At 46.8% G+C, this 25,005-nt stretch overlaps 10 protein-coding genes across 10 annotated transcripts; 3 read left to right on the top strand and 7 right to left on the bottom strand.

Moving 5' to 3' along the window:
* Window positions 1-1,705: 1,705 nt before the first annotated feature.
* MCYG_00223 (integral peroxisomal membrane protein) lies at window positions 1,706-3,706 on the bottom strand (the record flags this gene model as incomplete). The annotated part of the gene is made up of 3 exons (XM_002850073.1): window positions 1,706-2,290; window positions 2,347-3,626; window positions 3,694-3,706. The coding sequence occupies 3 exons, from the start codon at window positions 3,704-3,706 to the stop codon at window positions 1,706-1,708; spliced, it is 1,878 nt and encodes a 625-aa protein (XP_002850119.1).
* Window positions 3,707-4,090: 384 nt separating this feature from the next.
* MCYG_00222 (mitochondrial import inner membrane translocase subunit tim-16) lies at window positions 4,091-4,627 on the top strand (the record flags this gene model as incomplete). The annotated part of the gene is made up of 3 exons (XM_002850072.1): window positions 4,091-4,111; window positions 4,141-4,149; window positions 4,214-4,627. The coding sequence occupies 3 exons, from the start codon at window positions 4,091-4,093 to the stop codon at window positions 4,625-4,627; spliced, it is 444 nt and encodes a 147-aa protein (XP_002850118.1).
* A 1,511-nt stretch (window positions 4,628-6,138) lies between these two features.
* Window positions 6,139-7,133, bottom strand: MCYG_00221 (inositol oxygenase 1; the record flags this gene model as incomplete). Its single annotated transcript, XM_002850071.1, has 2 exons — window positions 6,139-6,195; window positions 6,255-7,133. 2 exons carry the CDS (start codon window positions 7,131-7,133, stop codon window positions 6,139-6,141), a joined length of 936 nt encoding a protein of 311 aa, XP_002850117.1.
* Window positions 7,134-8,085: 952 nt separating this feature from the next.
* Window positions 8,086-9,120, bottom strand: MCYG_00220 (conserved hypothetical protein; the record flags this gene model as incomplete). The annotated part of the gene is made up of 4 exons (XM_002850070.1): window positions 8,086-8,271; window positions 8,337-8,511; window positions 8,568-8,671; window positions 8,752-9,120. The coding sequence occupies 4 exons, from the start codon at window positions 9,118-9,120 to the stop codon at window positions 8,086-8,088; spliced, it is 834 nt and encodes a 277-aa protein (XP_002850116.1).
* A 226-nt stretch (window positions 9,121-9,346) lies between these two features.
* Window positions 9,347-10,263, bottom strand: MCYG_00219 (conserved hypothetical protein; the record flags this gene model as incomplete). The annotated part of the gene is made up of 7 exons (XM_002850069.1): window positions 9,347-9,445; window positions 9,493-9,573; window positions 9,607-9,770; window positions 9,794-9,847; window positions 9,875-10,021; window positions 10,058-10,169; window positions 10,192-10,263. The coding sequence occupies 7 exons, from the start codon at window positions 10,261-10,263 to the stop codon at window positions 9,347-9,349; spliced, it is 729 nt and encodes a 242-aa protein (XP_002850115.1).
* A 320-nt stretch (window positions 10,264-10,583) lies between these two features.
* On the bottom strand, window positions 10,584-12,401 carry MCYG_00218 (conserved hypothetical protein; the record flags this gene model as incomplete). Its single annotated transcript, XM_002850068.1, has 4 exons — window positions 10,584-11,528; window positions 11,591-11,817; window positions 11,860-12,020; window positions 12,085-12,401. 4 exons carry the CDS (start codon window positions 12,399-12,401, stop codon window positions 10,584-10,586), a joined length of 1,650 nt encoding a protein of 549 aa, XP_002850114.1.
* A 531-nt stretch (window positions 12,402-12,932) lies between these two features.
* On the bottom strand, window positions 12,933-20,335 carry MCYG_00217 (phosphatidylinositol 3-kinase tor2; the record flags this gene model as incomplete). Its single annotated transcript, XM_002850067.1, has 6 exons — window positions 12,933-13,310; window positions 13,375-17,775; window positions 17,826-18,712; window positions 18,759-19,138; window positions 19,190-20,141; window positions 20,209-20,335. The coding sequence occupies 6 exons, from the start codon at window positions 20,333-20,335 to the stop codon at window positions 12,933-12,935; spliced, it is 7,125 nt and encodes a 2,374-aa protein (XP_002850113.1).
* A 366-nt stretch (window positions 20,336-20,701) lies between these two features.
* On the top strand, window positions 20,702-22,000 carry MCYG_00216 (conserved hypothetical protein; the record flags this gene model as incomplete). Its single annotated transcript, XM_002850066.1, has 1 exon — window positions 20,702-22,000. One exon carries the CDS (start codon window positions 20,702-20,704, stop codon window positions 21,998-22,000), a length of 1,299 nt encoding a protein of 432 aa, XP_002850112.1.
* A 287-nt stretch (window positions 22,001-22,287) lies between these two features.
* MCYG_00215 (40S ribosomal protein S17) lies at window positions 22,288-23,053 on the top strand (the record flags this gene model as incomplete). Its single annotated transcript, XM_002850065.1, has 4 exons — window positions 22,288-22,308; window positions 22,392-22,517; window positions 22,599-22,796; window positions 22,868-23,053. 4 exons carry the CDS (start codon window positions 22,288-22,290, stop codon window positions 22,946-22,948), a joined length of 426 nt encoding a protein of 141 aa, XP_002850111.1.
* A 297-nt stretch (window positions 23,054-23,350) lies between these two features.
* MCYG_00214 (DUF408 domain-containing protein) lies at window positions 23,351-24,373 on the bottom strand (the record flags this gene model as incomplete). Its single annotated transcript, XM_002850064.1, has 2 exons — window positions 23,351-24,058; window positions 24,095-24,373. The coding sequence occupies 2 exons, from the start codon at window positions 24,371-24,373 to the stop codon at window positions 23,351-23,353; spliced, it is 987 nt and encodes a 328-aa protein (XP_002850110.1).
* Between the last annotated feature and the right edge of the window lie 632 nt (window positions 24,374-25,005).

Here is a 25,005-nt window from a genome sequence, read left to right as displayed (position 1 = left end):
CGGCTCATCCATCAACACTTGCTTGGTTAAATACTAGTTACAATATTATATCTTCGTTGCTTGAAGGCACAGCTGGAGTAGGTGAGGTTAAAGCAGCGAGGAGAGCCGTCTATATTACCACGCGCTAGCAGGAGACGCCTTCCCCGATCAGGAACGCTATACCGGATCGGGGAATTCGGTGGGATCCAGGACTGGTACTAGCGTATATTATAATGTTATGTCGCCACCAAGCGCACTGCCATTTTATACTCATACAACCGGATTGGATGGATGGATATATATACTTACTTCCACGTGGGAACCACCATTGTGGCCTTGCGCAAGTGCTCCCTGTCAGGGTGAAGAAGTAATATATTTCATCATGCAGGCGACGTTGTCAGGGGTAACTTGACCTTTTCACATAACCTGTTCTCGAGCGCGGATAGGCTCATGAATAATGTGATCCATATATTTCCCTGCAGCCAACCTGATTCATCCTGCAAAGTCGCAGCCATTTACCCCGTACACCGAGAAAATCTACGTGGATACATACGTATCAGCGGCTCATACATACTGGACGGGGGTCCTCCGTTCTGCGCCTAATTTTAGTACCAACTGCGAGGTTTCGGCTGATGCACCTAACACCAGAGACAACACTCCCTTTCGTTTATGTTTCCTTCTGATTGACCGATCTAATCGTTTGGCTAGTTTTCGGCATCACAACGGCAGAGAAGGAATGGTGGCTTTCTGTGTCCTTCCATCATACGGTCTGACCCTTGGGCTATATTGTTCATTTCCCTGTGCCAGCTGCGGCCTTCGGCATTGTTTGCTCCATACAAACGCAATGGGGCAGCCACAAGGCGCTGAGAGAGTGTTTGGGATTAGACTTCCCATTAACTTAAGTATATACGCGTCCTCCGTACATACTATGTATATATGCAGAAAAGGCCTACTACTGTCTCCACGAAGGGAGGAGAATCGGCTATTTACAGAAATGTTTATTGCGATGCGATAAACATCGTTCCCTGTCCTTATTTTAATTAGAGGGTCGCAATATCATAACCTGGAACAAGCATCGGAAATGAGACACTAGATTAAGCCTGGTATTATTAACTACGAAGCAAGCATCGCAAGCACCAGGAGACAAAACACGAATCGGGGTATTATGTTTTTTTATTTCCTTCATCTGGATACTCGGTTATAGCAACCCTTGCTGCGAACCATACATGGATTTGGCCCTATATCTTTATGAACCGGCGGCTGAGAGATCGCACACCGACGAAGAAACCCGAGAGGAAATTACGAGTCCTGCAACGCTTTATTTATCCTTTGCCCAGAAGGATGATATAATCACTGTACGAAGTACACAGTAATATCGAACCGTCAAAAGCCGGAAGTTTCCATTCTAGGCCTGTTCCATAACCAAAATGCCTCCAAGGCTGGTGAATATCACGCATGGATTGCATGGATAACTATGTTCTGTATTAATAGACGAATAGTTAATAGATGGAAAGGTAAGAAGGACTTTGTACAGTATCAGGAGAAGAAACAGAAGTAGAGAAAAAATAACAATTCAAACGCCGTGCTACATGATCCATCGTGGACTGATGGCATTTCCATTCCCGCTTTCACGTCATTAAAATGCTAACCCCCCAATTCGAAGTAGACATGGTAATCCAGACAAGATAATACACCAACAAATAACATAAACTCGACCTCAATCTTGTCAGCTTAAACTCATATGAGCGTCATCACCCAGTCCCCAGGCCCTGCCTGCTCTCTCTGCTGCATTGCCAGATTGAGTACCCCACCTGTCGGGCATGTTCTCGGCCTCTTCAATCTCTCTCTCACGAATGCTGGAGGATTGGCTCTTTCTGTCGCCTTCGGTATGGATACTGGCTGGCCGTTTACTCCGAGCACGAATGGAGCCGTTGTGCTGCGAGCTCCGGCCACTAGAAATGCTCGATGTCTTGGGGGGACTAGATCCTGTTGGCGAAGGCACTGGGTATGATTCGGGGTTGAGAGGCTGACTCGAGCTCGAGGGCTCTGGTACAACCGCCGATAATCCCTTCACGTCGGTGCTACCAAACCACCGCCTTTTACGAACTTTAGTGCCGTTCTTATCGTCTGCTGAACTGCTATCCTTCCCACTATCACCATTGGATTTAGTCTCATTATCAACTGCTGATTTTGCAGCCGTTTTTTCGCCTTCTGGGTCGAGGGAAATTTCGACCAGCTCTGCATCTCGACACCATTTACGGCGTCTTGTATATCTCCCCCAGCCATCCTGACCTCGACGACCATCGTGCCACTTTAACATAACGTTAGCAGTGCGTCCGCATTTGTACATGAATCAGAGGTAAATACCTTATTATCATAATAAATCCAGCCACCATCGTCCTTATTCTCAATATTCTTATTCCCCTTACCCTTCTTCTTCGCGGATGGATCCGATGCCCCATCAATGCGCCACTCACTTCCAGCTACCCATCTCCACTTGGAGTTGCTACCTTGGACTTCGGGGAGTTCAAACTCGTCCTTTGGAGGCACTGGATTCAAGTGTTCATCCGACCATGCTGGCCGCTCATAGGCAAATAGAGAATAGGTCCAACCAATACCCAGCCACCGTCTCTGATTCTCATAGACGATGAACGTGAACCGTACTCCCGAAGAACTTGCACGACGTTTTGTTGAGCCATGTTGTGTTGGTTGCTTTGAACGGAAAGGGGTTAACGATAGCAGAGAAGATTTAGCAAAGGTATTAGACGAATGTTCGTTATTATGCGGTAATGAAGAAAACTGCAGGCCGGTTATGGTTCCGCAAATACGTCGAATAGTCAAAGACCTCCAGAGCAGTACTCGAAAGATTCTTGCAGGTTTAGAATGCCACGTCAAAATGATGGTACCGACAGTTATGACGACCCTTTTGATGGTGATGAGATAGATCGGATGAAGCGTTAGTAGAATCCAGACAGGTGTAATGAGAATTATCCGGGTTAATAATGCTGTTAGGGCAGGTCGAGTTGTAGTTGACGTTGCGGTTCGCTGTGTAGAAAGGAAATCGGTGAGATCGCGCAGAGGCTCGAGTAGTATATTACACCTCGTCGTGAACTCCCGTAACGTTTCAACAATCTCATCCAAAGTCTTGTGAGGCCTCGAGGACCCGTCTGAACCTTCTCTTCCATGGCCATGTTTCTCCCCCGTCAAACCCGTCGATGACAGAGGAGAGTACCGCCTTGAGTATAGGCCCAGAATGAGGCCAACGACCACCAGAATCGGCCCACCCCATAGTATTATAGCGCTACCGTGTAGAGTAACAGCCCAGAAGGCACCGACCAAAAGGAAACTCTCCCACGGATCCCCACTAGTCCATGATAACAGCCCTGCCAGCCGGTTTAAGGGAAGCAGAAAGGGGTGGGAGTATGCCAGCGCACGAGTGACCGCAGGAGGAGTAGCTACCAACAAGGGGGATTTCCGGTGTACGATGATCGTAGACCGTTGTTTCGACGTTAACGAATTGCCCGATATGTTGGTGGGCGAGAAAGTCGCAACGGTAGGCGGGAGTCCATCGTTGGGGCCGAGAGACCCGGAAGCACCATCATTTTGAGAAGTAGGATCTGCGGACATGGAATCTACCCACGGTATGTCTATAGAGAGTGTTAGAATCGTTATATCGAGGTCGTCCAGGGTGCAGTGATATATAGGCAAACATACCGAGGGCTGCCATACAACTATAGAAGCTTTCCCTATTCGAAGGCCACCGAAGCTCATCCTAGGCGTCAGAGTGATATATGGCAAACCCGAACTATATCCTAGGTGCAAGTGATAGACCCGATCTCTGTCTGAAGCCGTCTTTCTCCGTCTCTTCTTCCTCCTGCTTGTCAACCTTCAACTTTGTCGGCTTCAACTTTCAACTTGCACGCGACAAAGACTACGTCACGTGTGGATACTTTTCATGTGATTATAGATTATATAATTATTATATAAGCAGATACTACGCTAGTCCGTTTTCGGTCTAAAAATTTTGTTTGAAAGTTTTGACCTTTTTACGACTTCAAAGGTCGAAAAAGACGGGACTTGTTACTGCATCTCGTTCTTTTTTTCCCCTTGTATGCTGGGAGCTTGGAGAGCTGTGGCTTTTATTTCATTCTTTTCCCTTAGATCAGCATGGTAAGCTTGGATGCAATCTTTTACCCTTTGGGGAGACGAGTTGAGCTGACTTCTTTTGGAACAGGCTCATCGTATTCTAACGCAGATTGTCCTCACGGGAACCAGAGTGTTTGGTCGAGCGTTTGCGGAAGCTTATAAGCAAGCGTCTGCATCTTCAAGGTACCAAGCGCATGCGCAGAAAACCGGCAGTTCCTCGGGCTCGTTCTCATCCTCCGGTTTAACTTTGGATGAAGCATGCAAGATCCTCAATGTCAAGCCGCCAATGGGTGGAGAGACAAACATGGAGCATACAATGGAGCGATTTAAGAAGTTGTTTGATCTGAACGATCCAAAGAAGGGTGGAAGTTTCTACCTCCAGAGCAAGATCCTTCGTGCTCGCGAAAGAATCGAGATGGAGGTCAGAGAAGCAGCGAGGAATGCGAAAATCGAAAAAGAGGTACGGGAAGGCTGGAACCCGAAATTGTTCAAAGATCGATGATCGATGTTAACCTGTGAAGGTGAAATAAAAAAAAAAAAAAACGACCTCTCACCTATGCGGCACCCGCCCGATTTCCACTTCTTTCGCTCCTATTACGTCAATACCTCTACCACCTTGGAAAATTTTTATTCATCTTTCCTTCTCTTCAATTGGAGCATTAGCACCGGAGTTTTGCGGGACTTTTTTTTTCTAGAAAGGATTTCAAGGCTATCTACATCTTCCCTTTATTGACGATATATTCCACCCACCTCTCCGGTTTAAGTGATACGCGAACACTTCTTTCCCGCAACCCTTAGCATAAGACGCTGCTATTCTGGTGGAATTACGTTTCGGCTCATACAATCTGGATATATACCATTCATTGCATGCGCCATATCACAGACTCTTCCGAACTATTTGATTCCTATCCGGATGCTATGACCCAGGTGGATTCAAAAAATCTGTATCATCAGTTGTATATGTACACCAATTAACATACCTGAAGCTGGGAGAATTCTGATCTTCTCTCCCTTTCTCCTGGCTAAGCCCTTTTTTTTGGTTTTTTTACTATCGACTCCACTCCTACTTACCCTTTAGTGGTAGCCTCTTTGCCATATTATTGTGTTGGTGTATTTATAGACGGCGTATTCAAGAGCTTACGATTTTACCCAAGAATTTTGATATTTAATTGTTAAATCAAAATTGTTGTTTTCCATGATTTCCGTGCTAATAGCCCTGCCGTTGTTTTCAATAGCTGTGTCACATTGAAGTCCTGTCAAGGCAATTCCTTTTTACCGCCTGTGATTCTATTGCCAATTGTGGAATTCATGGGTCGCCTGTTCTTGACCTGCTACACATATTGCTGCCATCCTATGCAATATCTCTCTGTACAACTTTGTGGCCTTTGCTGTGGTTTGCTTTTTAACCAAGTGACACGAAACTCTGGCCAGCTGTCTCTGGATTTTGAGAATCGGAATATGGATGGTTTGCATTGCCACCCCCATGATCGTTTGATGCAACCCACCAGTTGCTTATGGTGTGCTATATGGTCCTTCCACTGGTAATTCATATCACAAGTACTGCCAACGGGGACTCCACCCAACTCTTGCGGGTTCAGTCCTCCGGAATTACCACCCGTAACTATCGATACTATAGAGAAATAATCCTTGTCAATAGTAAGCAACTAAATACTGCCTGTAATAAGAGCATTATAAATCTGGCTATCAATATCGAGCACGAATAACAAAAGTTAGAATCACGGGTTTATATTCATCTCATTGAGGCCCGCCCCTGCTTCATAGCAAGCCAACAGGCCAAAGGGCGGCTCACATCTCCAAGAGTTCGGAAATTCGCTATCCAGACTCTCCCCCTGCTGTTGATCAATCTGCACATTATATGTCAGATGTGAAAGGCATAAAGTGCATTAATCCTGAGAGTTGCTTTTGTATATATTAGCGAACATCTTATAGTCCACATAGGGCTAAGATGCAGCGCACCTCTGCCTAGTATCCATGAGCAGAGACATATTTCCCTTACCACCGAATGACCCGCTGAGGAAAATATTCGTCGATGAGGTCGAGATAATACGGCTGTGGTCCGGTATTAGTCTAGTCCCGGCTGGAACATGCAATAAAATCAAGAAACAAACCTTGAGTTCTTCCACGTCTGGAATCTCATCACTTTTGCTATATAGATCGTAAGGGTTGAAGGCACGAACTGCTTCAAGCATGTGTTCGTCTTTATCATTCATAAGGTGATGGTATGCCCCTTCCGTATGCCAAGGATAAAATGAATGGTAGCGGATCATTGCGAGCGCTTCCGGGGGCAGTGTTGACTGAGTTTTAACAACATGATAAAGGTACTCATCGTGGCCCCAGGATAACATCACATTGTCCAAACCACAGCCATGGGTATATATTCCATATTCGGTCCCATATATTTCATGCCCGTAATCCGGATTTTTTTCAAAAGACTTAGCCGAGTATATTATCCTGTCGTCAAAGGCACAGCCGACCGGAAACGTATCTCCAACAACATCCCACTGGCCCTGAGAACCGAGGAAGTAAAGTAGTTTTCCTAGGTCATGGATTAGGCCAGTGAGTTGCATCCACCGTGGCTTTCCATCTCTCCGCATGGCTTCTGCAGCCTGGAGGAGGTGCTCTATCTGAGAAAGTGACGTGTCTGGGTCAGAGTCATCTATCAGGAAGTTAAGTGTCTCTATAGCCTCCCACACCGTCATTTCTGCACGAGTTCGAGACTTGAAATCATTTCGGGCCTTCAGATTGAACGCAACAGTTTGATTTTCGTGTTGCTCAAAATAGAACTCCTTCACCTTCTCGCAGGCGACTTCATAATTCCGGAACTGGGCCTTGTCTTTGCCTTGATCGAACTTGGAGGCTTCGAAAATTGCCTGATTTTTGACAGAAGCCTTTAGTATATTCACAGAATCAATATCATCTGAAAGTGTTTCCAAAGATTGCCCATCGCAGGTACTTTTCACTTTTGGAGAGACAGTAGATCCAGCCATGCTGTGCAGACAAATGGCATAAATATCACTAGGGACTGGCGTTTAACGTTGCATGAAATAAAGATCGTGTCCTCTTACGATAAACAAACAGATAGAGCCAATGTTAAGACGGGGTAGAGAAAGACTATAACAGCGTTCTGCCGCGGCAAATTTCCTTTCTATTAGGCATAGCGAGAATGTCATATCCCGAATAAGTATATGTATGGAGAAAAAGATAACCAGCAAGAGCAGGTTACTGGGGAATGCAGCTAGTGGCCGAGCCATATTGGCTCCAATCCACGATTAATATCGTATAAGGTTCAACTCGGTCAGCTTGATAGGCAGCGAGAGTTTTCATCTAGTAGGGAAGGGCCACTTAAGAAGGGTAGCACTAGAAATCATAGCTGAGTATGATCTAGAGCTCGCCGTATTCTTAGTGCAAACGTCGTGTTAAAGGACGTAATATAATGCCGGGAAGCCCATAAGGTTCTTCTAGTAACTCGCTTGTATGCCCCAATGACGACAACCGGTTGACACCGACGAGGTCGAGAATCACGGCTAACCGAGCAACAAGGGATTCAACATGGTTGTGGAGATAATATGATGTCAATATAGGGTATATTGGGCTTGCAGTGACAAGCTTCTACTGAGCGGACATTCGTCCGGTATCCCTTCAGGTGTTAGATCTATGAAACGGATTAGTTGCCGGCGACATCCCTCAGCCTGACGGCTGAGTAGCTCTCCAACTCTCTTCTTGATGGGGGCCGAACTCGTATCCTGTTTGTGACCTCATCATGTGTTTGGTGAGATGAAATCGAAGCAAAGGCTACTTCATAAGACGTTTGTCTCTCCGACGGACTTTTAATGGCAGAGAAATTTGCGTGTGATCAAAAAGAAAAAAAATCGTTTGGCATCTAGGCTGCTGACTAAGCTTTTCACAGCTTGATTTTGATACTTGAACAACGATGAAATCTCAAGCGATCTTTAGTCTGAAGGCCAGTATCTTTGGAAACTGTGTGAACTGCCGGAGTGATCCTATATCCATGGCTCTTGTCTTTACATATGCCTCATCGAAGTTTGGCTCCTCCAAAGCATCGAGGACCAAGCCTGCTCGGAAAAAAGGGGAGAACAGTTCATGTAATGGACGGTGGAAATAGTACTGCATTGAACGGTATCTTCATTAGCATTGGCGGGCAGTGAAGATATTTGCAAGGATGCCGTTACCTGCGGGTGAGGCTGAGATTGTGCTGCAACGCCTTTGTATGGCGGTACGTGTAGATATTTGATCATCTTTACGGCATGAAAGGTTTCCTCTCTGCCTGACTCGGGATTATCCCTATACTCGACGGACCTTGTTACGCCGCATGTGAAAAGAGGGTGTAAGAGGGTTGCCACAAAGCTACAGCAAGATATTAATCACTGTGACTATTTCCATATACGAGCTAGAAGACTCACCGGCCTCCATCCCTATCCAGCAACTTGGGTAATGCATTGGCAAGGTGTTCCAAGGTAGAGACATCCATGATCGCCATGTTCATCGTTATGATATCAAAAAGTCCCTATTCGGTCAGTTAAACGGGCCCGATCTCATCTAGAGTTCATCTCATAAGGACTGAAAGCAAAAGCCTGAAACCCTCACCGCAACACCAGACGAAAGGAGCTCTTCAAAATGCAGTGGATTTGTCACATCAAGGACGTTGTATAAGACCTCGACTTCCGTCTCGCTATTCTCAAGCCTCTTGGGCTCCCGTGCCCGGGCGTTTACAATCATGGCTGGGCTTGCATCCGTCGCAATGACATCAACTCCTTGTAGAGCCATCCAGTGAGCTACAAGGCCGTTTCCTGTCGCAAGATCCAGCGCACGATCCCCATTTTTTGGCTGTACCATGCGTTCTAGTACAGGCAATTCGACAACAGTAAAGTAATCGTTGCCTTCATTCCCCATCAACTCATCCCAGGATCCAGCGAGTTGGTCCCATGCTGTAACGGGGTTGAAGTCCATTTCCATCTCGCCGAATGCAGTGTCCCAAGATACAAGTCACAGTATCGCGCTTGACTCCCCTTCTCATCTCTGAGTTGTTCTCTGGTGTCCTTATAACCTTAGCAAAGGAACAGTCATAAAGTCTAAGTCGCATATTCCTCGTATTTTAGTTATTGCATAGACAAGATAGATTTAGTCATTCAATCACTATATTTAGCCAATGGTGATCAAATTGCTTTCTGTCCTCGGTGCGTCATTGTAGCATATCTCTCATAAAGCTCAAAAATTCCTTCTTGTTTCTCCCCTGAAGATACATCTTAATATCAGCTTTCCATTGACCTATATCAAACGACTATTAGATCAAAAGCCAGATGTATGTTGAAACTGAAACTAACATACCATATCCGCTACATTCCATATATCAATAGGGTAGCTCCACTCAATGTTCAGCATCGCTTCCGGCGACCTATAGACACCAGGCTAGACATTATTTCTCTTTATATCCCCCCCGACTGCTGAGCCAAAATCGCTCAAAGCCGCATTTCCAATTTTCCTTGTTAAGCCAAACCGCCTAGATGCGTACATTGGAGCACAGTTAACAAGCTTGGACGAGCTCTGCTTTAGGAAGATCTTCTGTAAATCGCTGGGTTGGATTTCTATATAAAAGGTCACGAAAGCTATCCCATATCAGCTTTTGAACCAGACAATAGTGCTGCCTCGGGGATGGTCAATAGTAAAGGAGGCGAGAGCTGCTCTTATTGCTGGTAGCCTGGGTGTGAGCGATTTCCCTTGCTCGGTTGCTCGTATGCTTCAATCTCATCTTGATCAACTCCCTCGCGTTTATGTATCTTCAAGGCAACATGTCTATGCCCTCTAGGGCATGTGTTAATATATAGGACTATGGCGGAGATGTGGATGCAAAGCTGAACTTACACAAGATCGCGTGCTAGCTATACTGTAGAACTGACGTCGAAGCCTAGTTTCCTAACCACTTGATATTTTGAATCAAAGATATCACAGTATAGTACTTCTGGGATCTGAAATCCTCGAATTATTCCTCTCCAAGCACCCCCGAGCTCTGTATAGTCTCAAAACCGCCGATAGGAAATCGTATAGGGGATATGGTAGCCTCCGAATTGTTGTCCTTAACCATGTTAATATTGAAGACATCGATGCATGGCAAACGTGGAAATTTGAGTAGGTTGGCAAGTGCTTCGTAAGAAAAGTATTTAAAAACCACTTGGATAGCTTTGTCCTTGATGGAGCGATTGAAAGAGGAGATACAAGAGAGTAGCTACAGTGATGAACGTTTTACTGTTGGAAATATTAGTTGCTACACGACCGTTTTCGACCATGCAACGCCTTTTTTCTGAGTCTCTGCGGTTGTCACTTCAATTTCATCCTGGATATAAGACACATGGCTGGAATATATTATGTGATGTTTGGGAGATATATCACCTTACCACGATAGTATATTATATCCAGATTATCTAGACTGGCCCGGTTTGTTCTGCTGAAGTCTTTTTGCTCTTCTTCGCACGGCGTTCAACCAGATCGACATAGCCATCGCCTCTCATCCAGGTCAATGCTTTCCTGAATCCCCGGTCGGTGATGGTTTCAGGGTTTCTCTCTAACAACACTCCCAAAAGTGCAAATGAAGCCACAGTTACCCATAAGTCACCACCATTATAACCGCGCCAGAGTCCACGTTTGACTCCAGTTTTCCAGGCGGATTCAACAGCTTGTCGGAACAAATAAAGGAAGTGAGCTCGGTAGCCAGAACCGCAGAGTACTGCAAATGGCAGGCCGCTGATAGCGCCACTGAGATAGAACCGTTGGGTCGGGAGTAGTTTCCGTGGTAAAATGATGTTAAAGAGACAAACACTTCCCCACGCAGCACCAATAGACGAGCATATAATTGCCGTGGCGGATAGTATCTTTCGACATAGCTCATTAATTGAGGTAATCGGTGCTGTAACGAATGACTTGAGCTTGAGAAGTGATAGAGCCAAGTAAACCTTAGCAATAGAACGGATGAGGGGAGGGATAGAAAGAAGAACTTGATGTATGAAAGCGGTCAAGCACGAAGGAGATTTTGGATGGAGGAGAGCACAGGATAGAGAGGCTATAGCTGGGTGGGCGGGAGACGTGATAGGTGAAATCGATTGAAGCGCGGCAGGAAGTGTGTCTGATATGGTTGGATGAAGAATAGGAGAGGTGAATGGTCTTATGATAAGAGAAGCGTGTATTAGTTTACTGCTGTTAGAATGGTCAAAATTGGGGGTGTAGGTGTCATACGGCCACTTTAATTCTGCCACTTTTGCCAATGCATCAACGGTCTCAAATGGTTCTGGCCATGCCACCATTGCTGGAAGTCCAACAGGGCGCCGCTTTATATACCCCGGAGTATACTGCAGAGTGAGGTTTCCGAACCACTGTAAACACATAATATTAGCTTCAAAAGAATTTATCAGAAGGATGCATCATGGTAACCTACCGCAGGCGCAGCTTCTCTATCGAATATAAATGCATGGAAGAGCTGGGCCATAGAAAGTGGCATTAGAAGCCAACTTCCAAACCACCATGGCCGGAAAGAGAACCATCCTTTCTCTACTAGAGTGTTATACAGAACTTCTAAGCTCCTGGTAGACGTATATATAGCTAGTGTAAGGCGGAGCTGGCTTTGTGGGTATGCCCCAAGGAAGAAACCAGCCACGCTGGCACCTATAGCTGGCGCATATTTCGACGTCAGTGCCCTTGATATACGTGGATTCCTCTCTCGAAATGGCCGGGCGCTATCTGTCCGCAAATTCGCGCGTAGTCGGTAGAAAAAGCGATGCAATAATCGGTGGAAAAGTAGCATCAACGATAAGGAGAGAGGGAGTCGGAACGCGGGAGAGTCGCGAAATGGCACTTTAACGGTTTCTCTGTTGTTGTAAATATATTAGTTATATACTGTAAATTGCATCGAATGCAATTGTCTGAACGTACGTTCCTGCTCGAGCCCTCGCAAGGATTCGGTTGGTAACAAAATCCAGTAGCTTCATCCCCATTCGCGTCAGCCAAAAGACCCTGATCGAGGAGCGTAGAGCCGCGATGGTATATTTATCTTTCGATTTAACGATATTACCAAAAGTAGCGGGCGAGAATGCTCTAGCCTGTATAGATTGAGGGAGATTCTGGATGACAGATTCATAAAGAACTCGATACTCCTCGGCTGAGCAGAGGAGCTGTAGGATAGTTCTTCGGGCCTTCCATCGCAGGTCGGGGGGATTGCGTTGCGCATCTGGATCCGGGTTCGAGGCCATGATCGCGCCTATTCTTTTGTAATCCACATAAGATGATGGAATCCGGTCACTAACCGAGTCTCATAGGTGCCTCTCGATATGACCGTTGATGTCTTTTCTAGAGTTGCGATAATTCGATGTTACCAACAAGCGCTTCACATGTGACCTTAGCGCCGACCTCGGGTAAATCCCCGGTTGTATTCATTTACTGCATCACTGGGTCAACATCACAGATCATACTGAGGAATATGTTTGGCATACTAAATTAAGAGAGATTATGAAGGGTATTGCTGAGATTAGATCTATAGACGACAAGAGTTAAAAATAAGGAAAGGTAATAGAAAGATAAGCTATGAGCATAGTAAAACAGGAAGATGAGCATAAGGAGTCAATCCCAAGCAGATCGTTACTATGAAATTCGTCAAAAGATATATCACCAGAGGTAAATAGTTAGCGCGTGTAATGGAGAAGGAAAAGCGTCTAAAAGAAAAGGGATAAGGGTGGGGAAATCTGGTGGGCTGAAACCGATCATGACGACCTCTATAAACATTGTTACCAAAAGCTGCACCATCCAATATAATGCTGACACAGGTTTTCAACACTGGTAGCTTGGACTAGAAGCTTATCGACCTGGTCGCTGACATTGAGTTCGTCGGGTGTTCTAAAGTCGCGCCCAGTCAGTTTCTCCTTGACTCGCCCAAGCACTTGAAGTGCTCGGGCATTTTGAACTTCACGCCCTTCGTTGGGGATGCCTTGCTGGGCATCGAGAATGCCTCCATCGAGAATTGATGGGCGGCGGCGGGAAAAGGTACTCGGCTGGATAGGATTATCCAAGTTAGCCTCAGTGGGCGGGTGACGATCCACAATAGAAGGTCGGGCGGGAGATTCGCGTGCTCCTAGACGCCAATTGATCAAGGGATCATGGATGAACTAGCGAGGAAAGTTAGTGGTTTGGTTAAACATTAATATAGGAAAAAGAAATGAAAAAACTTACAGCTTCAAGAACGGCCATTAGAGACTCTTTGTTTTCCCGTATAACCCGCATGACAGCCTCGCAAGTGATGTGGAAACTACCCTCAATGTTGCTGACTTCCATTGCGAATGTGAGCATACGGGTCAGTCGGAATGGAACCCTCTCTGGATACTTCTCACGATGCATTGCGATCTCGAAACAATCACCGAAATCAATGTGAACTATCTTCCCAGTGATCCTATCCAGGAGTAAGTTGGACGGATGCCGATCACCCAGGCCAAGAATATACCCGACCATCGACATAACTCCGAGAGAGCGTGTATAGTTGGTGCGTCGTTCAAGCCATGATTCAGAGCTCTTACTCTTCAACCATAGAACTCGGTACAGGTCTTTGCCGGTAGTGTTATCCATCGCATATCCAAACACCTCCACCTTTTGCATGAGGGTTAAGTTATCATAATCAGGAGCCATTTGAAGCATAATTCGGTGTTCGATATTGAGCAAAATGCGACGGCTCTCACGGTATTCTTTAATGAGCGCATGTAGAGTGTCTGAGTTGCAGCACCACCCAATCAACCCTGAGTTTTGTGAAAGTGGGATTGCGGGGAGTCTTTGAATCGTCAAGTGGCGCTTGAAACATTCGCTGTCGTTGTCTAGAAGTGTGTTTACCAATCCGAACAACTGCATAACTCGCTCATCCTGTCGAATATCTTCGTGGCCTTTGAGCGCATACATGTATGATTTCCCATCACTTCCTCTGATGATCATCTTCCTTGGTTTTTTCTTTGTTTGGACTACCATGGCAACACTGTCGAAGCTTTGAATTCGGATAATAGGCCGTCCGCTTTGATATGTGCCAGGTATAGCCAAATCAAGATCAACGATGTCCTTGAGTTTGGGTGAAATGTATTTTAAGTCGAGAGATTTTATCTGTGTCACTTGTCGGGAAATCTTGCGGAACACATTATAATATAGATCCCAGGCTTGGTTAAGATCTCCCATCTCCCCAGTCTCGCGATACAAGTTGCAGAAGTGCTTGGCCTCAGCTAGGTCCCTGCCGAAAGCTTGAGCGAAAGATACCTCTCGTAGAGTTTCTGCGCCTTTATCTAGCATATCATGAAGCGGTGCAAGTGTTGACAACATGCCCTCAACATCATGATCTGTGAAGAAAAGCCTCGAGGCTTCTTCCAAGGCATCGTACCATAGTTCATGCCATAATACTGCAACGCGTACTAGTTCACCACTTACAACCTCAGCTTGTTCGACCAAACGCGAGCTATGTGCTCTCATACTGTCCATAATGGTCATAGCGGACTGGGAACGGCGGACCACGTTAGACTTGGTGGCAACAACCAATGGGTAAACGAGTGCTTGGGGATGAGCTTTGCCTAGCTCAGCTAGTAACCTATGCACAGCAGCACGAACTCGAGGGTTGGGTTGGTTTATGCGGGCAATGAGCTGGGGAGTAACTTCGAGCCAGGTGTCGATGCTTACGGTTGAAAAACCTTCGACAACGGCGGCATTGACTTCAGGGTCGCCGCCATGGGTAAACCAAAGAGTGAGCAGTCTGAGAGCATCTTGCAATGTACTTGAGGACAAGAGTGCAATTGAACGGAAGAATCCGCGTATAGCGGGCATAACATGCTCAAGAATAATGTGATGGGGAGGGTCTCTGTCGGGTTGTGATGTAAGGGAGTTAACAACTTCGAAGTTTGCAAGGGCCCATGCATGCCAGGCCTTGTATGAATCACGGTTGTATTGGGTAGCTGCAGAATACGAGTTTAGAACATCGCGGACGCCGTCAGATCTCCAGTCCCCACGCTGTAACACCGTCTGCCATTCACCTTGTTTAAGATGACTCTTTGCAAGAAGCCGTCGGATCTTATTAGCATCACCAAGGTGTTGTTTATTGTATCCGGCGTCTGTATGATTGGAGTCAGTGATGCCGTTGGTGAGGGATGGACCTTCGGTTGGGGTATGCTCATCCTGGGCAGAGAGTATTGAGTTATATCGTCCATATGATTCTGTGAGTGCGATAGTAAATTCTTCTAGAGCCTGGAGAGCTTCGGCCTGCCGTCCTGAGGCCCAGTCGAATTTTAGACGTGCATACGTCACTTCTGGAGGAATGCCACCTTCTGATGTTTCTACGGATTCGAGGGCACTGAGAGAGCGTTCTGCAAGTCCCATTCGGTTTGATTTGCGGCAGAGGTTGACGAATTTGATCCACATATCAAGATTCTCACGAGGTGTGATAACAAGAGCCCTGACTTTGAGCATGCGTTGCCACACTTCAACATTCTGCTGGCAGCCGAGAAGTCGCTTGTTCCATGTTATTCTCATTGCCTCTTGCTTCTCAGGATCATCCACACTTCGTTTATACGTTATGATCTCCTCCAACTCAGCAAGCATCTGGACACGAACAACAACATTATAAGCTCTGTTGTATGACTCGCCCAGCAAAGCAGAGAGTTCGGTGTCTAGGCCGTTTCTAGCCTTTTCAATGAGAGCCGATGCTTCTTCGAATTGATTGCGATGAAGCGAGAGAATTGCTCCAAAGAATGAACGATCTGGTGATTGCTCTTTCATAACTCCAATGTATGAATCCATAAGCTCCCATTGACCTCTTCCCCATGCAGCAGCCGCAGCAAGTGGCGCAATTGCTTTACGGTGCTCGTTTGAAGCTTGATTCCACTTCTCCTGGGCAAGGTCTGAAAGCATTTTCCATTCTCCAAGGGCATGAAGGCATCGCATCTTGCCCATTGTAACTTCGAAGGAGTCAGGATCTATTAATTCTCGTCTCTTATAAGCAGCTAAAGCTTCTTCCCATCGCTGAAGCTTCACAAACCAGGTCTCCTTCAACTCTACATCTCGATACGCCTGCGCTTTGCGAAGAATACCAATTGCAGCATCAGACTGCTGAAGATGGTTATTAATGCTGATTAAAGCCTCCACGGCTCCAGAGTTTTGGTCTTGCTCAAACTCGAGTTCTTTGTAATGCAGTGCTTTTGCAAAGGCGTGGCATTTACCAGCGTATTTTCCAAGCGTCCGGATATCAATTGGTAGAGCTTTGTCATCATGTTCCATAAACTCAGCTAAGTTGAGGAGTATTTGTAGAATTTCAGGGGGGATATTCTGAGAAGTAAGAGCCAAGTCAATTGAATGAACTAATTCTTCCTGGTACTGATGGTACAGTTCTGTCCAGCAGGAAACGAAGGCGGCATTAAAAAGATCTTTAGCAAGTGGTTGATAAATACCAGCTAAACTTGCACAAGCGCGAAGAGCATGGGACGGGGACTCTTTTAGTAACTCAACACTGAAACGTCGGATCCACTCCTGCCAGTCCTCGCGAGTAGATTTTTGGGTGGCATCCCAGGCGTTTTTAAGATGTTGTTGGTTAACGAATATCTTCTTCTGGTCAACATCCGCAAAGGCTGAGTCTTCCACCAGGTTGCTATGGTGTTCATTGGGGTTGAGGTCCTGCGGCAACGGGTCTCCTTTCTGTAGTTTTGAAACAAGGATGTGGTAGTTGTGATGGTGGATCTGATTGAACTTGAGAACTTTGTTGATGAGTGGAACATAATTGTTAAAATCCTGGCCAAGTTGGAATATGAGAGTGCAAATGCAATCTAATGCAGTTTGTCGCAATGGCTTCTCGGCATTATTTATGACCCTCGAAAGCGGATGTATCATAAGTGACGAGAAGTCGGATACATTGACCTGCCTTGAGAGCTTCGCCAATGTTTCAATGGCACATTTTCGAATGTTAGGGGGATTCTGGGTCTTGTCGAAGACTTTGACGATGGCTGGGACAATACGATGCATGTATTCCTCAGCACTTGACCCAAATATCAAGAAGGTGTGAAGAATTCTCTCAGAGGGCTGTCGCCGGACAGAATTATCTTTTTCAACAGTATCCAGCATCAAGGGTACAAGTGCAGCTAGGTATTTTTTAAATTCGCCCTCTAATGACTTGGCGACTGCCTCCACCAGTGATAATATTGTACATTGCACAGGGTACGGAGATCCCCAATAGTCGCGAATGACCTCGATTATTTCTGGAAGAAAGGCACGGATATGTTGCTTGACAATTGTCACCAAAATAGCCAACTGGTTGAAATATGTTTCTAGTCGGCTGACAGGTGTGCTCCTGATGACGGATATGAACGCGGGTATAATTTGCCCCAAGAATGGAACACATTTGAGACCAAGAGTTTTGAACATTGTGACAATTGCATCGATCACAGCAGAATGATACTGAGCAAGAGAGCTTTCCCGTAAAATATTGTGGAGAAGAGTATTAATGACAACGGTGGGATAGTACTCTTCGTTAGAGGGTGTGAGGCCCTGCATAATAAGAGAAACGTCGGAAACGGCTTGAACTTCATTGATATAATGGACATCAGGAGACGTTTCACTTATTTGCTGTGATACTGTCAGTATAGCATTATCATGGGAGTATATGGAATAGGTACCTGATCTTTATAAGGGTCGAGGGCCCCTAATATTCCAATGAGTTTGATGGTTTCTTTCCGCAAACCTCCCGTTTGCTCTGTCTTGATTATGTTGATGAGAATGGATAGAAGTTGTGGGTACTCCTTGTAGGGTTCAATAACATATCCTGCGTTACTTGCCAGCTGACCAAGAGTTTTTAGGGCAGCTTCTCTCTTAGCTTGAGAAGAGAGATCCTGCAAGGAATCCAGGATGATTGGCATGAGTTGGGGGAGATATTGTTTCATATCTTCACCACCTATTGTTGCCAGCTCTCCAATGGCTTTGAGGGTTGTGGCTTCTACCGCAGCGTTTCCATCCGATGTTTTAGGCAATAGTGTTGTGACAATTGGGTCAACATAAGAACGAATAAGTTTGGTAGCGTTGGATACGAAGAGGCTGATCAATTGAGCACTTTCCTCTTTTTGCCGAGAGGTGGTAGCAAAACTGAGGCCAGTCAGCAGGTTGACAAGGAGTTTTCTCAAAGGTGGGAAAACATAAGCGGGATTGACGCTCGACAGGCGACCGATGATACTTATGGCCGCCTCCCGAACCGGAAACATTTCATCATTAACCGCAAGGAACAAGCATCGAACATTCTCTGGTTTGGCTAAGTGACGGTCAAATTTCTTATCCAGGGAGAATAGCACATTTCTTCTGATGTCAGGGTCGGGGTCGCCAACTCCGACAGATAATAGCTTATCGATAACCTCGCTAACCACTTGTATCGAGTGGGCGCTTGTCTGGTTAATGATAGGATCATGTACAAAAAGCTGACAGCAAGTTAAAGCGGAGGCTTTTCTGATTTCGGGGCTATCGTTGTCAACGAATTTTATCGCCACGTCACGAACAAATTCGTTCAAAACATGACCTAGGGACGTTAATAGACCATTCTCATTTGACGAGGGGGTGCTTACCGGAGAAATCAAAGCTTCCAAGTGTGTGCAACGCGAGGGCTATTTCGCCATCACTACGGTCTTGGGGCAAGGAGCCAAAATCCTTTGCAAACGAGGGTATAGGAGGTAGCCGACTCTCTGGGCACCCTAGAGGTCTGAAAGGGGTTCCACATAAGACGATGCTAAGCATGTCCAGCAACTTTTCTTGGATAGTGGCCCTTATGGGTGGGATGTAGTGTGCCATGTCGACAAGAGCCTGGGTAAGGGATTTGCTAAGCCCACAGGCGAAGATAGGGTCGAGCAACGATTCCATGTATTTACTGAGCGTTTGGCCAACTGCCAGTGAAAGCATACTGATGCACTCAAACATCGGGCCTTCATTTACGGCAGCACGATTCCGTCTATAATTTTGGATAAGCTTGGGTTTAGTTAACGGAGTTAGGGATACTTACGCTTTCAGCGCAAGGCCGTCACGAATATATACGATGATTCCATCCAGAAATTGCCCGATGGCGTGACCGACAGCGCTCGCAATCTTTCCAATAGCAACAAAGGCGGTATTTCGTTCTTTATCTCGTTTCAGTTGTGCTTGAAGGTATATCATGAATTTATGGAGGTATGTATTTGTAAAATCGAGAGGTGCGTAAGATGCAAGAACGGGTATAGTAAGCACAATCTGAGCGCGGATCTTGGGATCACGATGGTCCTTCAGCCGCAGCACTATTTCGCAGGTGTTATGGTAATGTTCATTCATAAACATTGCCCCCTTCAGGAGTAGCTCCTTTAGTGTAAGAAGAGATCCGTGAATCCAGTCCACGTTGTTTGACCGCAAGCCCAACAATGACTCGTCGTATATCCTCGAGAACCACTGTGATCGAACCAAGCTATCTCTGGCGGCAATTATCTCAAAACACTCACTAACTGCATCAGCGGCAGTTTCCCGAATAACCACTTTTGGATCCCGCAGTGCGACCCAGATGAGGTCAAAGACTTGTGGAATGAACCCGTATAGCAAGGTTGGAGAACCCTTTGCGAGCTCTTGAATAACCAACACTGCCGCGAAACGCCTGTTCTCCTGGCGTTCTGTCTGCAGCCATTCTAGCGCCGACTGAATCTCACTCTCGACCAACTCTGCCGTCAACGCGCCACCTGGTTTGGCTAAATGTCCGAGACATCCTGCCGCGAAGAGCAATACCGAGTTATCATTGCTCCTTAAAGCGCTTCGTAGATAGCTGGCAAACCGGGTGGTCTTTTGTGCTGTGTCCACGCCATCGAACTCGATCAGCCGGTCGAGCATAAGCAAACCGCCGATTTTTTCGTTCGCATCATTTCCAGTGACGATAAACTGGGCAATACGCTGGTTTATAGAGTTGTAGTGGTCGAGAAATTTATCCTGAGGCAGCTCTGCGAGTAGAAAGATCTCGAATCAATATGGGGATCCTCGAAATGGATACAACTTTAGCTGCCTTACCTCGAGAGGCTGCGATGATATTGTCGTAAAGCTCGGTAGCAGCTCTATTCCGAACATCCTCATTCTTGGACTTGAGCTCGAGAAAGAGTCTTTGGGTTGTATCTGCAGCTGGGGCAACTTGCGCCATGTTTTGATATCGCGGTCGAAAGGCGGGCTACACAACTAGCTTCCTGTAGGTAAACCATGGGCCACATTCAGCACGTCAGTACGGAAGCTGAAGAGGCAGCACGATTCATATCCTTTGTAGCCAGCTCTTCCATCAGCTGCCAAAACAAGTTGACAACTTGCTTCAGTGCTTGTGAATCTCCAACATTATAATTATGGACGGCGGGTTCTTTTTGGGAGGCTTAGTTGGACGCTGAGGTAAGCAAGAGTCACGTGTAGTAGCTTTTGACTGGAAAAACTTTTGAAGTCGAAGAAGCAGAGCAAGAAGAAGAAACGCAGCCGTCTTTTGGAGAGCAATTGAAGGCGACAGCTGCCATCAGTCGAAACTATGGCGGCCAGGATATCGCCCACCACAAATCTCCTGCGCAAATCTCGCCTGTTTGCGCTTCCGTCTTCTCTCTCTGCGCCATCCCCGTCTCTGAGCTCGAACTACAACTTCTGGTCGGACACTGCGACTCTCCCATACCCAACAAAAGCTACGATTGAGACGCCTCCAGCCTCTCTGGCAAGAGGAGACTGGGGTCTGAAGCGGCCTCTACCAGCCAAATCCACCATCAACAGCTCTTCGAACCCCCTTGTCCGGATTAACCATCTTGATACCTACGAACACATCACCGATTTCCACTCTGCCAACGATCACGCCCTCACCCTTCAGAAGTACCAGGAGCTGTCCCTCCCTATATCTTCGACGACGCATGGCACCTCATCCTTAGTGGGCAGCGGTCGCCACACGAGCGTGTTTGAAAGCTCGACCGATAACATCACAGCCTCCGGAGATCAGAGTGCCGGAAAGAAGCTAAGGTACAGATTCAAGGGACCATGGCTAGCCGGAATGACGGAAGTTGAATTCCAGAGATATCTGAAGAAAGTGCGGAAGCAGAAGCCAGAGTTCCTACGCAGACTCCGCGAGATTATCATAGAGAACAAAGCCTTGCAAACCAGGAGACGGTTGATGGACGAGGGAAAGTCGCTCGAGGGTGCGGATATACCGACAAAGCTGAGTGATGCCGAATTCGAGACCGCTCTTCTGGCCCTTCGTGCGGATCCTGCAGCACTTGGCCCAGAGGTCAACAAGTTTCTTGATCTAGCTACGCCACCGAAGGTTCCCGATCGGCGTATTCACCTACGTAACTGGGTTGCTGGGCCATCAGATGTATCGTCACCCCAGTATGCGCGAGACGGACCTCCTCAGACCCATCCATCCGCGGGTCTGAGCTACCTACGCACCAGGTCCCATATCGATAACCATCCTATCGCCGGTCCCCAGCAGAACCCACGCCCAGTCCAAGCTCGATTGTTGCGTGCAAGAGGCCGCGGTAGGGGAGGATCATCCAAGAGCATGGTTGGTGTCGCTGGATTTGTGACAGACGACATTGGCCCGTCTGCGGCTAGAGATTTCGATAGCCTAAAAGGGTCGATCCAATTCGATCCGGACGTCCCCGGCGGTGCAAAGTACTGGGTCAAGGTTGAAAAGGCTACGGTAGATGCAAAGGGCAGAGTTTTACTTCGTGTCGACGGCGCAACGAGTTCTGCAAAGGCTCTTATTGGAGTACAGAATGCAGAGGAAAATGTGCCCTCTTTCATCACGAAGAGGGCAACTTTTTCCCGTTTTGACGACAAGATATGAGAGAGCCCATGCTTTGCTTTCTTTTTGTAAACAAATGTATTATTATCCCCTGCCAATTTACACCTTTTAGCTGTTCTCTTCCTATCTACTATGTATGCAGCCATTTGATATCCCCTTTAGAGTATATTAGGTAATCATCATGATGGTATTACATCACGTGCTATACTAGCCCTAAGCGAGCTTCCACTTATCAAGTAAAAAGAAAAAAGCATCACGAACATTTCTTGAACGAAGCAACTGTACCTTTTATCAAAACCCGCAGTTCAAGCAGAGACAACACCGCAAACATGGGTCGCGTTAGGACAAAGGTATACGATCATCATTCCTTCAGAGCTTTATCTTCCAGTGCTCGAGATCAAGAAACTGACGAAAACCGCTTTGATCTGAACAGACCGTCAAGAAATCCGCCAAGAGCATCATTGAGCGATACTATCCCAAGCTCACTCTTGATTTCGAGACCAACAAGCGTATCTGCGATGAGATCGCTATCATTTCCTCCAAGCGCCTCCGCAACAAGGTGGGTGTTCGAAATATTCCAAAATATTGCCCAAATGTCCAAGCAATAACGTCTAATTCGAACCTCTCGATGCATATATAGATTGCCGGTTACACCACGCACTTGATGAAGCGTATCCAGCGTGGTCCAGTCCGCGGTATCTCCTTCAAGCTTCAGGAGGAGGAGCGTGAGCGCAAGGATCAATACGTTCCAGAGATCTCTGCACTTGACATCTCCCAGACCGAGAGCGGCCAGCTCGACGTTGACGCCGATACCAAGGACCTTCTCAAGAGCCTCGGAGTGAGTTTATGTGCCTTCTGGAAAACATATATAATGAGTTGCTAACGTGACTTTTTCCCCCCTTTCTCCAGTTTGATGCCCTCAAGGTCAACGTTATCCCAGTCTCTCAGCAAACGCAGAACCCCGATGGTCGACGATTCGACCGTCGCTAAATCGATTCCATCAAAATGGCAGGAGTTATGCGGTGGTGGGAATTTGGGTCAAAATATCCGGGCCTTGTTCATGAATTCATCGCCTAGAGTGCCAATATCTAATATAAAAAAATTACAAATACAAGGTGTCGCAGATTCCTTTGGGATGAAGCTTGATTGCCAAAAAGTTCATTATAAGCCCCGTAGTAATATACTACATGCCCGACCTGCCAGGACGATATCCGTTATCATGGTAAGTTATCCCAGTTACCCAATATAAAGAATGAAATGCAAGAAACGCTTTGAAAGGACGCCATATTTCGGCACAAGATGGACATGTATAAAAGAAAAAGAAGCCAAAGGGTATCTTTGCGTTTCCACCCAACAACGCCCATATAATACTCCAAATACCTGTAAGCTGTCTTATATCTGCGGCAATAAGTCATCCATATCTTCGTCTCCATCACCATCTCTGTTGGGGGCCCAGTTTCTAAACTGTGTGTCCTGTCTGGGATGAAAACCCTCCACAGAGCCTCCTTGTGCACTGTCAGGCTGGAAAACGGGGGCCTTGGGGTATCTTGAATCATCGGTATCTCTCTCAACAACTGTTGGTGTGAGTAAACCTGTTCCAGCACCGCTCTGGCCACGAGGATCTAACGACTGAGCCCCTCGATCTTGCATCGTCAACTCCTGCAGTTCACGAGATAGATGATCGTGGCTATAGGCTTGATTTCCCTGTAGCGTAAGCCCCTGGAAATTCTCCTCCACTGTTCTCATGCTGTCAACCGCCTGTTCGGTATGTGATCTCGAGGAATCGGCACGTTTGACTTCATCCAGCAAGACAAAGCTCCTGCTCCCATTTGCCATCCTCTCCGAAGCTGGTTTCTCGCTGAGCTGGACCTTGATATACATCGCTCTCTCGGCACACTCTTCAGAACACCACATCTCAAGCTTCTCCTTCTGCACCACCTTCATCTCCTTGCCACGGCCACCGGGGCCGCTGCCCTTTGACCCCCAAACGATCCGGTATCCCCCTTTAGCGTTATCCTTTCTCCGTGGCTTGGGACACAAGGTATAGCCACAGCTACCGTCTATGTTCCGTTCCTGTATCAAATTGTCGTAGTCTGACGGCTGAAAGCACGATATCGCAGAGAAAAAAGTCGACACGTCTTCAGCAGAGGGCGAATCGACCGTAGCATTCGGTGTCGTAGGTAGTTCCATCAGCGTTTCGATATGTGACAGTATCAGGAGCTCCAGCTCTTTGCGGCTCTGGATCTGACGGGCATGGTGAAGCGCAACCGCCACATGTCGAGGGTCCGGCGAGCCCCTGCCACGATACTGAGATGACCCAGGCCTCGACCGTGATGAAGCCGGCGCAGATGAAGCGTGAACGGCTTGTAGAGACGTCTTGAGAGCGCTGTCATGGTCAGCGCCTCTGCCGGCCATGGCTTGCCTCCCAGGGCTTTCGTCGAGTGTGCAATTCCGGGCAGCCAAAGCAGTCGAAGCGTAATATCCTTCAGCGTCGCTCTCCCATAAACGCTCCCTTATCATCAAACGCCAAACTCGAAGCTGGTGAAATGTGCCATGTTGATGACCTCGTTGCGGGTTGTGTGGGGGGTCTTTTCCTTCTCCTCCACAGCTAAACAAGCCACAACTTATTAAGGTGTTTCTCTCCCGCCCTCGCCTTTCTTCTCTGACAAACAACTTCACCAACTACCAACACCCCACCCAGAATTTCCCTTGAGCTCGTCGTTAGTCGTTAGTTTAATATCTGTGAAGGAGAGATAGCTCTGTTCATCTTCTCAACTCCCTCCATATCTGTAAGAGAGATCCAGTGTCTTTTTTTTTTTGGTGGTGTTGGCTAACCTAGGCCGCCGCAGCTCATTACAGATGCTCCAACGTCATATATTTATTTTATTATTTCGCCGGACTTGAAGAAATTGAAGCAATAGAGGACTTTTATTGTTTATTTTTTTCTCTTTTTGCGCTCTGATATTGCCCGGTCTCGACCCGGTCGCAATATAGTTGATCTGTCTCGTCATCGAGCCGCCCGTTGCGCTCGACCGTTTACTCGAACC

This window comes from Microsporum canis, genomic scaffold, assembly GCF_000151145.1.
Source record: "Microsporum canis CBS 113480 supercont1.1 genomic scaffold, whole genome shotgun sequence".
In the NCBI taxonomy this organism is placed as follows: domain Eukaryota; kingdom Fungi; phylum Ascomycota; class Eurotiomycetes; order Onygenales; family Arthrodermataceae; genus Microsporum; species Microsporum canis.
Note: the sequence above shows the minus strand (reverse complement) of the source record. Positions and strands in the feature narration are given on the sequence as shown.